The sequence below is a fragment of the Microchirus variegatus genome, assembly GCF_963457635.1.
Source record: "Microchirus variegatus genome assembly, chromosome: 18".
Lineage (NCBI taxonomy): Eukaryota > Metazoa > Chordata > Actinopteri > Pleuronectiformes > Soleidae > Microchirus > Microchirus variegatus.
Genome location: NC_139819.1, coordinates 23,426,333 through 23,440,719, shown reverse-complemented (window position 1 = coordinate 23,440,719; position 14,387 = coordinate 23,426,333). Strand labels below are relative to the sequence as shown.

The window sequence follows — 14,387 nt, the reverse complement described above, 5'->3', positions numbered from 1 at the left end:
CAGCTTATAAGCAGCAGTTTTCACGTGTTAAATCTGAGGTTTTGTTTTCAGACGTATATTAAAATATTAAAATCAGTAGATAAGTAGAGTAAAGAATGACCAGCATCAGGACGTTTATTTTCTGAATAGAATCTGTTTTATTTCTGTAGAATGTAACACGATATTCACACGTATTCAGTCTCTTCTTTCACACACGACGTGAATTAAAGTCTTTTCCAGTGTTTTATAAAATGTGCGACGACGATGAAGGAAAAAAAACAAAAACTTTCCTTGTCCTGGAAATAAAAAAAGTATTTTTTTCTGCTTCAAACTCAACTAAATTATATCTTTTCTAAATAAAAAAAAAACGGAAGCAGTAATTCCTTTAAAATTAAACAAAATGGCCGCCGCTTCTTCGTGAAATAACGTCGTGAGAATCTTCTTCAAATCCTCTGGATCTCAAACAGCCTGATGTCCGTGTCGTACCAGATGGGAGGATCCACGTTGCTACGGAAACACAGAATCGGAGAATTTAAAAACGCTGAAAATGGTACAAACGTACGTTTCCACGTAGCCTTAGCGTCACAGTTTTAATCTTCGTACCGCAGATAAATGACTCCCCACATGTATGTGCGGAACCACGCGGCCGTGCCGGCGTTAGCCTGGTACTTCCTGATGAGGATGGGGTGAGGGATCGGCAGGAGGCCGACCAGCGTGCCGTGCTGAAGGAACTTCAGGATTTCAGACTCGTCCGTCAAACCCCTGGGCGGGAAAAATAACACGTAGACTTAGCGACGATTTCACCTGCGTCGTGTGAAGGATCAGAATTATTATTCCCAGAGACTTTATAGAAACATATATTAGCGCTGGGCACGTTAACGGCGCTAATGGTGTCAAGGTTAACGCGCGTTAGCGCATGACGCGTTTCCACGACGACTGACTGTTTACGTGAGTCCCGATTGTTAAATTGTTAATTTTCCATGCATTAATGTGCGCCGCTAACCGCCGCTAACGTGCCCAGCGCTAATATATATGATAAAAATCTCCCAGTAAAAGTGTTCAAAATGTCAAGAAAACTACCTCAACTAATCTCTTTCGTTCAGAAAATCTGCCCGAAAAATATTTCAAGTGAATGCAATGAAGCGTTTGAACAGTGGCACGACCACCAGGGGGCGACAAAAACATTAACGTGAGTTTCTAATGATTAAATTAGCTTAAAATTGTGCACCGACCGTAAACGTCCTTTTATATTTCCTCCTATAAGTGTTTTATTTATTTCAGTAAAAACAACAAAAACAACAGCTGAAAAAAATAAATGTCAGAAAAATAAAAAACTCATTCATTAAAAAAGAAGTTCACGTGGAAAAAATAGCTAATTTTGAAAAAAACACAAAAAAACATATATAGCCAAAAATGCTTATTATTTCATCAATAAATAGCATTAGCATGCTAGCACCCTGCTCCGCACACACACTGTGTAAAAAAATCAAACTCACTTGTCAATGCAAATCTTCTCCACTTGAGGCACTAACACCTGCAGCAGCCTCATGATCGTCTGCAGAGGAAGTTTAGCTTTCCACGACGTCACCTGACACACACGCACACACACACACACACACAGAAACAGAGTGGACAAATGTCCCTCAGAGGACACACACACACACACACACACACACACACACACACACACACACACACACACACACACACACACACACACACACACACACACACACACACACACACACACACACACACACACACACACACACACACACACACACACACACACACTCACCCAGTTTGAAGTCGCGCTGCACGACAACGAAGACGACGACGTCACACTGGAAACTCGACTCCTGTACGATTCTGAGTCTGTGAGACAAACCTAAGAAATAAACATGTTTATAAACAAACAAACAAACAAACAAACAAACATGTTTATTAACAGACAAACTGTTTATAAACAAACTGTTTATAAACAAACATATAAACAAACAAATAAACATGTTTATAAATGGACAAACAAATAAACATGTTTATAAACAAACAAATAAACATGTTTATAAACAGACAAACAAATAAACTGTTTATAAACAAACAAACAAATAAACATGTTTATAAACAGACAAACAAACTGTATATAAACAAACAAACAAATAAACATGTTTATAAACAGACAAACAAATAAACTGTTTATAAACAAACAAACAAATAAACATGTTTATAAACAGACAAACAAACTGTATATAAACAAACAAACAAATAAACATGTTTATAAACAGACAAACAAACAAATAAACTGTTTATAAACAAACAAATAAACATGTTTATAAACAGAAAAACAAATAAACTGTTTATAGACAAACAACACAAATAAGCATGTTCATAAACAAACTGTTTATAAACAGACAAACAAACAAGCATGTTTAGAAATAAACAAACAAACAAACTGTTTATAAACAAACTGTTTATGAACAAATAAACTGTATATAAACAATCTGTTCGTAAACAAACAAACAAATTGTTATAAACAAACAAACTGTTTATAAACAACCAAATAAACTGTCCATAAACAAACAACAAAAACAACAAACATCATTCTAATGAAAACAGAGTGACGGTGTCACAGTGTTTGTTGTCCCCGCCCACCTCGTGGTCGCGCTCCGAGTTGGACTCTGTGTCGCTGGCTCCGCCCACCGCGCCGCCGTCCACGGCCGCAGTGTGAGGGACGGCCACCAGGAGGCCGTTCTCGCTCACCTGCGTCTTTTCTGTTATCGTGTCGATTCCTGTGAGAAAAAAAAAAAAGGGGGAATAATTTCTTACAAACGTGAAATTAGGATTAATAGATAAGTAGCGTTAGCATTAGCATTAGCATTAGCATTAGCATTAGCATTAGCTAAAAACAAACATTGATGCCTGAAAACCCTTCAAACCTGGCGTTGCCTCTAAACTGGTCTTGAGTTTCCCGGGCTCGGCAGGTTCTGCAGGTCTGGATCCCGGCATGGACTCGGTCTCTGTGGAGCTGGACCGGCTCATCTTGGACTTCCTGGTCTTCTGCAGAGCTTTCTGCATGGACGCCCTGTCTGACGGCAGGTTGGCCAGATGGTGGAAGACGTTCCGCTTGCGGATGATGGCGTAAACCAGGTTGTAGTTTCCTGTGAAGTGACAGGGTGAAGACGTTCAGGAGGGAATGGCCACGAGCAGATGAAGATGAAAGGGTTAAAAAGGGTTAAAAAGGGTTAAAAAGGGTTAAAAAGGGTTAAAATAACGTCGTCACCATCAAACTGATACTGGATGATGTTGTTGAAAACCTCCAGCAGGAAGAAAACCAGGTGATGGTTCTGAGGCGACGAGAAGAGGAACCACGGCGTGGAGAAAGCCTCCAGCAGGTGGAGCAGCTTGTTGGCGGCGACCATGGACAAACTCTTCAGATACGGTGAGACTGTGAGAGGGTGAAGGTTCATGTGTTCATTATGAACGCGTGAAACAGCCGAACAGTGGAATCGCATTTTTCAGACACGCAACGTCGGTGAAAACGGACCGAAATTGGAGCCGACATCAGAACGGGTGCAACATTTTAGGAAATAATGGAAAAGTGGCACAAAATGGCTCAGGAGCGCCCCCCAAAGGTGAAACTCGGTAAAAACTAAGTTCCACCAAATTTCACGAAACTTGGTGGAAACATGTAACAGGTCAAGACGGACAAAAAAGTATATGAGGACCACGACCTCAACGCAACAGGAAGTCGGCCATTTTGAATTTGGCGATTTTTTATGAATGAATGAACTTGTATGAGCACGTTAATCGTAACAACGTGAAAAAAACCCTGCGTTAATTTGTTCTAGACACATCAAAGATGAAATGTTACCAAAAGGTCTCGCAGATTCAAAAGGGTGTGGTCACGGCGCCCCCCAAAGGTGAAACTCGGTAGGACAAAGTCAAAATTAAGTTTCACCAAATTTCATGAAATTCGGCGGGAAAATGTAACAGGTCAATACGAACAAAAAAATATATGAGGACCACCACCTCAACGCAACAGGAAGTCAGCCATTTTGAATTTGGCGTCCATCTTTCAAGCTATTTTTTTAAATGAATGAACTCGTATTAGCAGATTAATCGTAACAACACGAAAAAAAAAAATACCTACGTCAGTTTTACACATCAAATATGAAAAAAATAGCAAAAGCTCTCGCAGATTCAAAAGGGTGTGGTCACGGCGCCCCCCAAAGGTGAAACTCAGTAGAATTTAAGTTACATCAAATTTCACGAAACTTGGTGGAAACTTGTAACAGGTCAATGCGAACAAAAAAGTCTATTGGGACCATTTCCTCAACACAACAGGAAGTCGGCCGTTTTTGAATTTGGCGTCCATCCTTCAAGCGATTTTTATAAATGAATGAAGTCGTATGAGCACGCTAATCGTAATCGGTGAAACTCGGGAGACAAAACCGAAACTAAGTTACACCAAATTTAACGGTAACTTGGTGAAAAGTTATTAAAATGCCTTGCAGATTCAAAAGGGGGCGTGGCCACAGCAAACAACACAATTTTGACAAATTCCGACCATTCTGGACGTGACCTGTAACTTTGTCGTACATTAACCGATCATCTCAAAACTTCACACGTGTGATATCAGGCCAGAGATCATCAGGTCAAGGGCATAGCGCCACCTGCTGGCAGCACCGTGCTGTTAGTTGAGTTATACATCACAACAGAGAGTAAAAAAATCTATTCAAGTTCAGCAGAGGGGAAAACTGTTAAATATGCTGCACTTCTCCTGTTTGGCCACCAGAGGGCGGCAGCTCCATACTCACTGTTGACGATGATGGTGAGCAGGCAGTCGAAGAGCGGCTGGAGACGCTGGTGTCCGTGGGTAATTATCTTATGGAAGATCTGGACATGAAAGAATCGTTATTTCAGTCATCGGGGATCAGAAAACACAAGGTTAACACTGAGTTTCATGTGTTTTCCGTGACGATTAAACATATTAAACATGAGTTACGCAGCGTAAACCGACCACGATGAGCAGGTCGGCGTGGTTCCCGGTGAACACGGGGACGTCCATGGCGACGCGCAGCGTGTACGCCTTGTTCAGACGGACGCCAAAGTTCCTCTCGCCGCTCAGCAGCAGGAGGACGAAGACGCCGATGTGCATGAGGCCGACACGAGCTGCGGACGCAGACGGTTTTAATAACGACTTAACAACGGCTGATGTTTCAGTAAATCTTCACAAACACAAACGTCGGCCTCACACTGATCGGCTCTGGCGTCGTTCAGGTAAAACAGGATGGGAACCAACATGTCCAACACGTCGCTGCTCTTCAGCACGAAGAAGAGGAATTTCTACAAAACAAAACAAAAACACAAGAAAAGTTTTAACTTCACTGAGAAAAATTTACTTTTTTAAAAACACATACAGTCTTCTAAAAATACTAAAAATCATTCTTCAGTGACTGAAAAACAGAGATTGAAGCCAACACAGAAGTGTTTTCAGCTGTATTCTACTGCATGGCCACCAGGGGGCGATAATGACATGAAAACATAGAGAATATAATATATATATTTCATATATTATATGAAATAAATGTTAAAAAAAAACCAAAAACATGATGAAATTGACTCAGAATTGATAAAAACATCAATAATGTTATTGTAGACTGTGTGAGTGGTTCCCAAAGTCTGGGTCGGGACCCACGGATGGGTCACGGGAGATTTCTTTTGGGCCCCTGAATAAATTTGACCAAACTTTAATGTTTGAAACCTCTAATGTTTATGCTATAAATTGTCACAATTCTCTTTCTTTGATTTAGGTCACAATCTTTAAAACCTTTAGAAGGTTTAGCTAACATTAGCATAGAAGCAGACAAATGAACCCGTTTACATTAGGACACGCGTTAAAAACAGCTAATGGCACGCTAACGGTGTTTCCATGGCGACTGAGCGGAAAAAGACGCGCGTGACGTCATGTTTACGTGCCAGGCGCCGTTTACCAGTTAGCTGCGCTAGCTCCTTTATCGCCGTTAGCGCCGCCTACAGTGGAACTGGAGCGGTCTGTTCATCAAAGGAAAAGAGCAGCGCTAACAAACAACGTTAGCGTACCTGTGTTACTGCGTATGTAAACCTTAGCGTTACTTTGGAGCATTGGTTCTCAAAGTGCGGCCCGTGGCAGCCCGCGATGAATTACAGTCGATAGTTTTAATCCAGGAACTACTAAGCTTTTAAGGGAGAACCCCTGCTTTAGAGACTCGTTTTAACAAACCAGAGTCACGTAAACACGACGCCGCGCGTGACTTTTTCCGCTCAGTCGTCATGGAAACGCTGTCCTGCGTTAGCGTTGCCTTGCACTAATTAAAAAACCATTAAAAAAAGGGTTCTGGACGAGCAGGAGATCCATGATGGACGCACCTTGTTGAAGTCGCAGAACTTCCAGAAGAGGATGAGCAGCTCCTGGTGGAAGTGGATCTTCTTGGTGGAGCGCGGCAGGTACGTCTGCAGCAGCGGGTTGTTGAGCAGCCGAGCCAGACCTCTCAAAATAAAGCCCAGGTCCTGACGAACAAAGAGACAAAGACACAGAGTGAGAGACGTGGTTGGACAGAAGTGAAGTCCACTCACGGTCCAGTCTCATCTCACCTCCTCTCGGTGGATCCTGGACAGATAGTTCACAAAGAGGTTGTCAGGTCCGACCGACTGGAAACAACAAAAAACCTCCATCAGTATCAGAGTTTTCCTTTAAAGCGACTTTTATAAACTCGTGGATTCTCACTTCCTGCTCCGCCTCCGCCGTGGACGCGGCCGCTGCAGTGGCGTCCAGCGCCTGGCGGGCGGCGGCGGCGGCGCCCGACGCGCTGTCGTGCTCCAGGGTGACGACGAGGATCTGGAGCGCCTGCTCCACCAGCTGCTCCCGGTGGTCGGAGAACAGCAGGTGGTTGTAAGGGAAGCCGTAGCCGACGGGGTCGTAGGCGCAGACCACGTTCAGGAGGGAGGTGAAGAGCGGGAGGGCGTGTCTGCGAGAAGACAAACCGTCAGTGGTCAAAGTCACGCGCCGACGGCCGTGAGATCGACCTCGTTGTCGTTACCGGTTTTCCGTGGAGCAGAAGAAGGAAACCCAGGGGTTCAGGTTTCTGGCGTCGGAGAACGGCGGCAGGTACATGGCCTCAGAGAAACAGGTGAGGAGCAGCTTCAGGAGCTCCGTCCTGAGGAAACAACAGCAAACATCTCAACGTCAGACCATCTCAGGTAACCACTGTGTGGTCCAGCAGATCTGCTTCGACTCCCATCGTGGCCCAGGCTGGGTCAGGGACCCAAAGATGGGGCTTGGGAGATTATTTCTGGGTCCCTAAAGAAAGTTCTTCAGAATTGAAGAAAGTTTCTTCATGTCTTTAGATGTTCTTCAGAAGTTCTTAAGACCTCAAGAGACCTTCTTCACTTTCTTCACTTCTCTAGATGTTCTTCAGTACCCTTCAGATGTTCTACAGACCTTGAGAGACCTTCTGCACTTCTCTAGATGTTCTTCAGTACCCTTCAGATGTTCTACAGACCTCGAGAGACCTTCTTCACTTTAGAAGTTCCTTTAACTAAAAAAAACGAGACCAAGAAGTTCTTCAGAAGTCTCCAGAAGTTCTTAAAGAAAGTTTCATCACTTTGTTAGATGTTCTTCAGACCTGGAGAGACCTTCTTTGATCTTCAGAAGAACCAAAGAAGACCGGCTGAGGCTGAGAGGAGATCTTTAGACCTAACTCAGCTAAGTCCAGTTCCTTCCAGTGAACGACTGAAGTTAAACCATGACCTGGACAATGGAGAACCTTCACAGATAAAGGAGGTCCTGCTTCTGTGTGTCCACATTAAAACATCTACATCGCGTGGATCACGTCCTCCGTCTGCAAATTTGAAAAAGGTTACGACAGAGGCTCCGCCCACAGATCTCAGTGTTCTCACCTGTTCAGGTCGTGGACGTAGTTTAGGGGCGGAGACTGAGCGAAGCCCACGCCGGCCTCCCAGATGTACTCACAGCTGTCTATGGAGAGGACGTCGTCCACGGCGTCCTGCAGCAGAGACAGGGAGGACATGTCTTCAACACATGTATAAATATATATATATATGTGTGTGTATATATATATATATATATATATATATATGTACATGCAGAGTATATATAGATGACTTTTGCTGTGACTGAAGGACTCGTGTTCTCTGTGTGAGATTCCTGGAAAGAACTCGAGTGACGATAATCTGTGAGAGCGACACTTCAGCGCAGATAAGTTCAGCTTTATGAATAGATTTGACACGAGGGAAGTGAAGGACACACACACACACACACACACACACACACACACACACACACACACACACACACACACACACACACACACACACACACACACACACACACACACACACACACACACACACACACACACACACACACACACACACACACACACACACACACACACACACTTGTACTTGCTGACAAAGTGAGGACCAGTATTTCCACTCTATAAATCAACACAATTAACAAATCTCTACTTCATGAATGACATCTATAAAGAACTACTTGGTGCAGTACCATAACATGTCTGCAGGTGGAGCCCCAGAGCAAAAAGTGTGTGAAACACCAGGGCTGGAAAATGTGGTTTTTGTACCAAATTGAGGAGCTCTATATAGCACATTAACAACCTTAAAAAAGTGTTTTAAATGAAAACAAAGTGAGGACCGGCCAAAATGTCCTCATTTTGTAAAAATGTCCTCACTTTGTTGGTTAAAAACCCCTCACTGGTCCTCAGTATGAAGCAAATAGTGAAGTCAGAGACTTCTTCCGACGACTCAACAACAACAACAACAACAACAGATGGTGACGTTCCCGTCGTCTTTAAACGTGTTTGCTCAGCACGACTCCATCAGCCCAGTTAGCAAACACGGCCACTCCTCCTCCTCCTCCTCCTCCTCCTCCTCCTCCTCTTCCTCCTCCTCCTCCTCCTCCTCCTCCTCCTCCGTCTCTCTGTCTCCGACTGAGTCACTCATTAACTCGTGGAGCTACAGTGACGCCCGCTGCACCACCGCGGGGGCCAAGAAACAACAGACACTTTAAACAAACAGCAGCAGTTTCACTGTTGTAGCTTCAGGGCTAAAAGAAGGTAAACGCTAACGTCATGTTTGTTTATCCACATGGAAACAAAGACACAGAGAGAGACTTTCACATTGTCACGTCTCGTCTCCAGGTTGTTAAAAAGTGATCGACATTAAAATTCATTAAAATTATTCCTTAAGAGATATGCAAATATTTTTAAAGGTTCCTTGTTCAGGGCGATGCCGACTATTATGATGGTAAATTTTGAGTCATTCCGAGATACTTTTTGTTTTTTTGAAAAAAGTCAGTTCAGTGTCAAAGTGCATCAGAGCAAATGGATCATTTTAAGAAATTCAAAAATTCATAGATATTATTCCTTAAGAGATATGCAAATATTTTTAACGGATCCTTGTTCAGGGCGATGCCGACTATTATGATGGTGAATTTTGAGTCATTCCAAGAAACTTTTTGTTTTTGAGAAGAAAGTCAAAAACCCATCAAAATGATTCGTTAACAGTGTGAACTCACGTTTCCGCTCCTCTTGTCGCTCTGGACGGTGAAATCTGGACAGAAGAGAAGGTCGGTGACGGCGAGCAGCAGAGACTCAGCCAGAGGACGAGCTTCAGCGTCATCATCGTCATCGTCGTCCAGACGCTGGAGGACGAGAGACACAGATCTGAGTCAACTGTTAAAGAGTCTGTGATGATCTATGAGTGAATGAATGAATGAATGTTGACATTAAAACTGAACACGGTCACAAACAAACCATCAGATTGTTCGTGCTGCTGCAGCTCAGTCACACACTTTAATTACACGACATCCAATCCTACACACACACACACACACACACACACACACACACACACACACACACACACACACACACACACACACACAATATGGCCAGTGTTTGGTCCCCTGAAGACCAGGTAACCAGAGAAGCATCAGGAGGGTGATGACAGTGACCTCAACAACATCAACATCTCACGCTCTGAAAATCCAACCTTGAGCTAAAGTTTTCTACGATATCGTCAAGAACAACTTTATCTTCACTGTGAGACAGACTTTTCCAAACTGAAGTTTGTAAACCACTCACTCTCCCACACCAAAGCCCATAGAGAAAACCAGTGATTTTAGCTCACAGGGACACAGGAGCTGCTGGTCCTCTGCTGCCTCGTGTGGTCACTTTGTGTCACTGAGGTGATCAACAACTCCTGTGTGCTGTGATGTTAAAATCACTGGTTTACTCTATGGACTTTGGTGTGGGAGAGTGAGTGACGTTGATGTGGGAGAGTGAGAGTGAGTGACTTTGGTGTGGGAGAGTGAGTGATTTTGGTGTGTGAGAGTGAGTGACTTTGGTGTGAGAGAGTGAGAGTGAGTGAGTTTGGTGTGGGAGAGTGAGTGAGTTTGGTGTGGGAGAGTGAGTGACTTTGGTGTGAGAGAGTGAGTGACTTTGGTGTGTGAGAGTGAGTGACTTTGGTGTGGGAGAGTGAGTGACTTTGGTGTGTGAGAGTGATGTTAAAATCACTGGTTTACTCTATGGACTTTGGTGTGGGAGAGTGAGTGACTTTGGTGTGGGAGAGTGAGTGACTTTGGTGTGGGAGAGTGAGTGACTTTGGTGTGAGAGAGTGAGAGTGAGTGACTTTGGTGTGTGAGAGTGATGTTAAAATCACTGGTTTACTCTATGGACTTTGGTGTGGGAGAGTGAGTGACTTTGGTGTGGGAGAGTGAGTGATTTTGGTGTGTGAGAGTGAGTGACTTTGGTGTGAGAGAGTGAGAGTGAGTGACTTTGGTGTGAGAGAGTGAGAGTGAGTGACTTTGGTGTGTGAGAGTGATGTTAAAATCACTGGTTTACTCTATGGACTTTGGTGTGGGAGAGTGAGTGACTTTGGTGTGGGAGAGTGAGTGATTTTGGTGTGTGAGAGTGAGTGACTTTGGTGTGAGAGAGTGAGAGTGAGTGACTTTGGTGTGTGAGAGTGAGTGACTTTGGTGTGAGAGAGTGAGTGACTTTGGTGTGAGAGAGTGAGTGACTTTGGTGTGGGAGAGTGAGTGACTTTGGTGTGGGAGAGTGAGTGACTTTGGTGTGAGAGAGTGAGTGACTTTGGTGTGGGAGAGTGAGTGACTTTGGTGTGAGAGAGTGAGTGACTTTGGTGTGGGAGAGTGAGTGACTTTGGTGTGAGAGAGTGAGTGACTTTGGTGTGGGAGAGTGAGTGACTTTGGTGTGAGAGAGTGAGTGACTTTGGTGTGAGAGAGTGAGTGACTTTGGTGTGAGAGAGTGAGTGACTTTGGTGTGGGAGAGTGAGTGACTTTGGTGTGGGAGAGTGAGTGACTTTGGTGTGAGAGAGTGAGTGACTTTGGTGTGGGAGAGTGAGTGACTTTGGTGTGGCAGAGTTCCAAACAAAATCCACACTCACTCTACGATCTTTACCTGACGGTTCGACAGACTTCCAGCAGAATCAGAGCTACTTCCTGTCAGGACTCTACGTACCCGGGTTCTGCCGGCGCCTGGAACAGTGGACCAGAAGAATCCTCTCCAGTCCGCGTCCTCGAAGATATACGGCAGGATCCTCGTGAGCAGGCGAGTGCAGTTGAGGACGACCTGACGTTCTCTGTCTGACCGACAACCTGAGTCTGCGGCCTGGACCAACCTCTCCACCGCCTGACACACACACACACACACACACACACACACACACACACACACACACACACACACACAGTTGAATCACGGTGTTCCACAAGGCTCTACTGTCGGCCCCATACTTTTTTTAAAACAAACACTTTTGTAGCTTCAGGACTAAAACTTGGACGTGCTGCGTTGATGTTTGTCTGATATTTTCTGTCTGACTTTCTTTAAGACTAAGACTAAGACTTAATTAATTAGTGGAGCTAACGCACGCACTGGTCAACTATACGTTACGTATCAATCATAGCAAGTTTGGTTGCGATCGGACCTTCTGTTGCGAAGTTTTCACACGCTTCATGTTTTTTGGGTGAATACGCAGAATTAGCCACAAATGTGATGCCACCTAGCGGCCACGTCGTGTACAACTAAGAATAGTTTTTGGTAACTTTTACTCCGTATCTTGTCTCGACTCACCTGTCTGAATTTGAAGTTGATCGCGGTAAATCTATCGTGTGCGAAATCAGCAAAAATTAGCCCCAAAATTGTCAATTTGAGCCAAAATGGCCGCCTTCCTGTTTTGTTGTGTTGACAGTACGTGATCGGCTCAAGAGTCTTTTTTTTTTTTTTTCGAGATCGTATCCTGATAAACGTGTGTCGGTGAAACCATGTTTTAAATCACGGTGTAGGGGGCGCTGTGGAGCGCTGGTTAATCCTGTGAGCGACTGAATAATAAGTCTGACGTTCTGTTGACGATTGTTTGTTGACGTTCTGTCGACTCTCAGCACGGATTTTTTTTTCGGTGCGAGTTTGCAGCGTCGCCGCGGTAACGCCGCTTTACGCTAAGTCACGAAATTCATCGCCGACAACTTTCTACGCGTTGTCGACAGGAAGCCGGTACTTGTTTCAGGAAATTGAGGGAATCGTGCGTGCATTTGTTTTTGTTTGTTTTCGGACGTTTTTCGTACGTTCAGTTTTTAACGTACGCGACCTTTAACCTTTATGAAGTTTAACGCTCAGTGTGTGGGAACAACAAACAGCAGCAGCGGGGTTAGCATTCCTGCTCTCGTCCTGGAAACACCCGACCACTTCCTGCACGAGTGTGTGCGTGCATGTGCGTGTGTGTGTGACCTTGTAGCACAGGGTTGCCAGGTTGGACGGCGACTCCTCCCTCACGGCTCTGATCTCGGCCGCCGGCACCAGAGCGAAGACGTCGTGTACGGCGGTCGAAGCCTCGGCCCAGAACTGATCCCAGAACGAGTCGTCGGTGGCTTCGACGGGCTGCCGCGCACAAACAACAACAACAACAAACAACAACAACAACGTTTGAGATTCTGCAGCTCAAATAATCAATAAACTTAACATTTGTGTCAAATACTTGAAAATATATAACAAAATGATCATGAAATTGGCACAAAATGACCTTTAAATAAGTTAAAAGTACAAAAAGTTTGCATTAAACTCAACCTGGCAGGTGATTTTGATGTACTTTTATTATTATAAATTAAAATAATTGAAAATATACAACAAAATATTCATAGAATTTGACTCTTTTTGACAAAATGACCTACACTTATATTAAAAATAGTAAACATTTGCATTAATCTCAACCTGGCAGGTGATTTTAAGGTGTTTTTATTATTATAAATGAAGAACAGTTCAGGCTAAATTCACTAAAACCTCCTTTTTTCTGCTTTAACGCAGTGAAATGCGTCAAATTTACACGAAAATACTCATTAAAAGAAAGTAAAGTAAGAAAAAAAAGCCTCCAAATGTTGGTTTTCATCATTTTATCGAAGAAAACACGTTATTTCACTTCTGACAAACACAAAACTGTGCTTTTTAAACTCATTTAAGTGATTTATTTATAACAATAATAACAGAACAGCAGCGGAAAATCGTCAAAAGTGCAAAAGATTCTCGTGTTTTTCCTCGTGATGAAGCAGAAACAGACGCAGAAACAGACGCAGAAACAGACGCAGGTGCTGCCATCTGGAAACTTTTATCTCGTCAAAGTGAACACGTCGTTATTCTAAACGCTGCAGGATTTTCAAAATAAAAGGTTTACCTGTGTTTTGGTGGTGAGTTGAATCACAGCTTTCCTGAAGTGGAGTTTAGAGTCAGTGTTTCCCATCTTTGTCTCTGTGTCTGTGTCTGTTTCTGTGTCTGTGTGGAACCGCGTCAACACTGACCATCGTCATCATCATCATCATCATCATCATCATCATCATCATCCACGGACGCTGCGTTCACGGACCCTCGGAAAAAACAAAGGTTTAACATGAGGGCAGTGTTTCTGTTTTTTTACATGTAAAATAATGGAAGAATAATATTTATTATGATCATATTTCATATGACTATAAAATAAAAGTGTTTTTTTCGTTTTAATTTGTTTTAATTAGTTCACACATCGCATGTATATAAACCTAGTTATGATGCTAAATGAATCTGAAATCGATGGTTTTGTATAACTAAATAAATAAGACACGTTTTAAAAAGGATTTAACAGATGTTTTTCAATGTAACTATGTAATAATAATGATAATAATAATAATAATAATAATAATAATAATAATAAAACTGATATTTGCTGTTGTTTGTCGTTTTGTGTGAGTTTATTGTCCAAAAACAAGCAAACAAAACAACAACAAAAAACCCAGGTGCATTCTGGTCCCAAACTCATCAGATTAAACAACAAAACTTTAAATGACGCGA

General features: G+C 43.2%; 1 protein-coding gene across 1 annotated transcript; it reads right to left on the bottom strand.

Moving 5' to 3' along the window:
* Positions 1-422: 422 nt before the first annotated feature.
* hid1b (HID1 domain containing b) lies at positions 423-13,806 on the bottom strand (the record flags this gene model as incomplete). Its single annotated transcript, XM_083904684.1, has 18 exons — positions 423-486; positions 583-741; positions 1,476-1,567; positions 2,632-2,768; positions 2,916-3,137; positions 3,260-3,424; positions 4,797-4,875; positions 5,000-5,151; positions 5,235-5,325; positions 6,388-6,528; positions 6,613-6,669; positions 6,746-6,986; positions 7,059-7,175; positions 7,918-8,024; positions 9,578-9,703; positions 11,538-11,708; positions 12,804-12,953; positions 13,741-13,806. The coding sequence occupies 18 exons, from the start codon at positions 13,804-13,806 to the stop codon at positions 423-425; spliced, it is 2,337 nt and encodes a 778-aa protein (XP_083760810.1).
* Between the last annotated feature and the right edge of the window lie 581 nt (positions 13,807-14,387).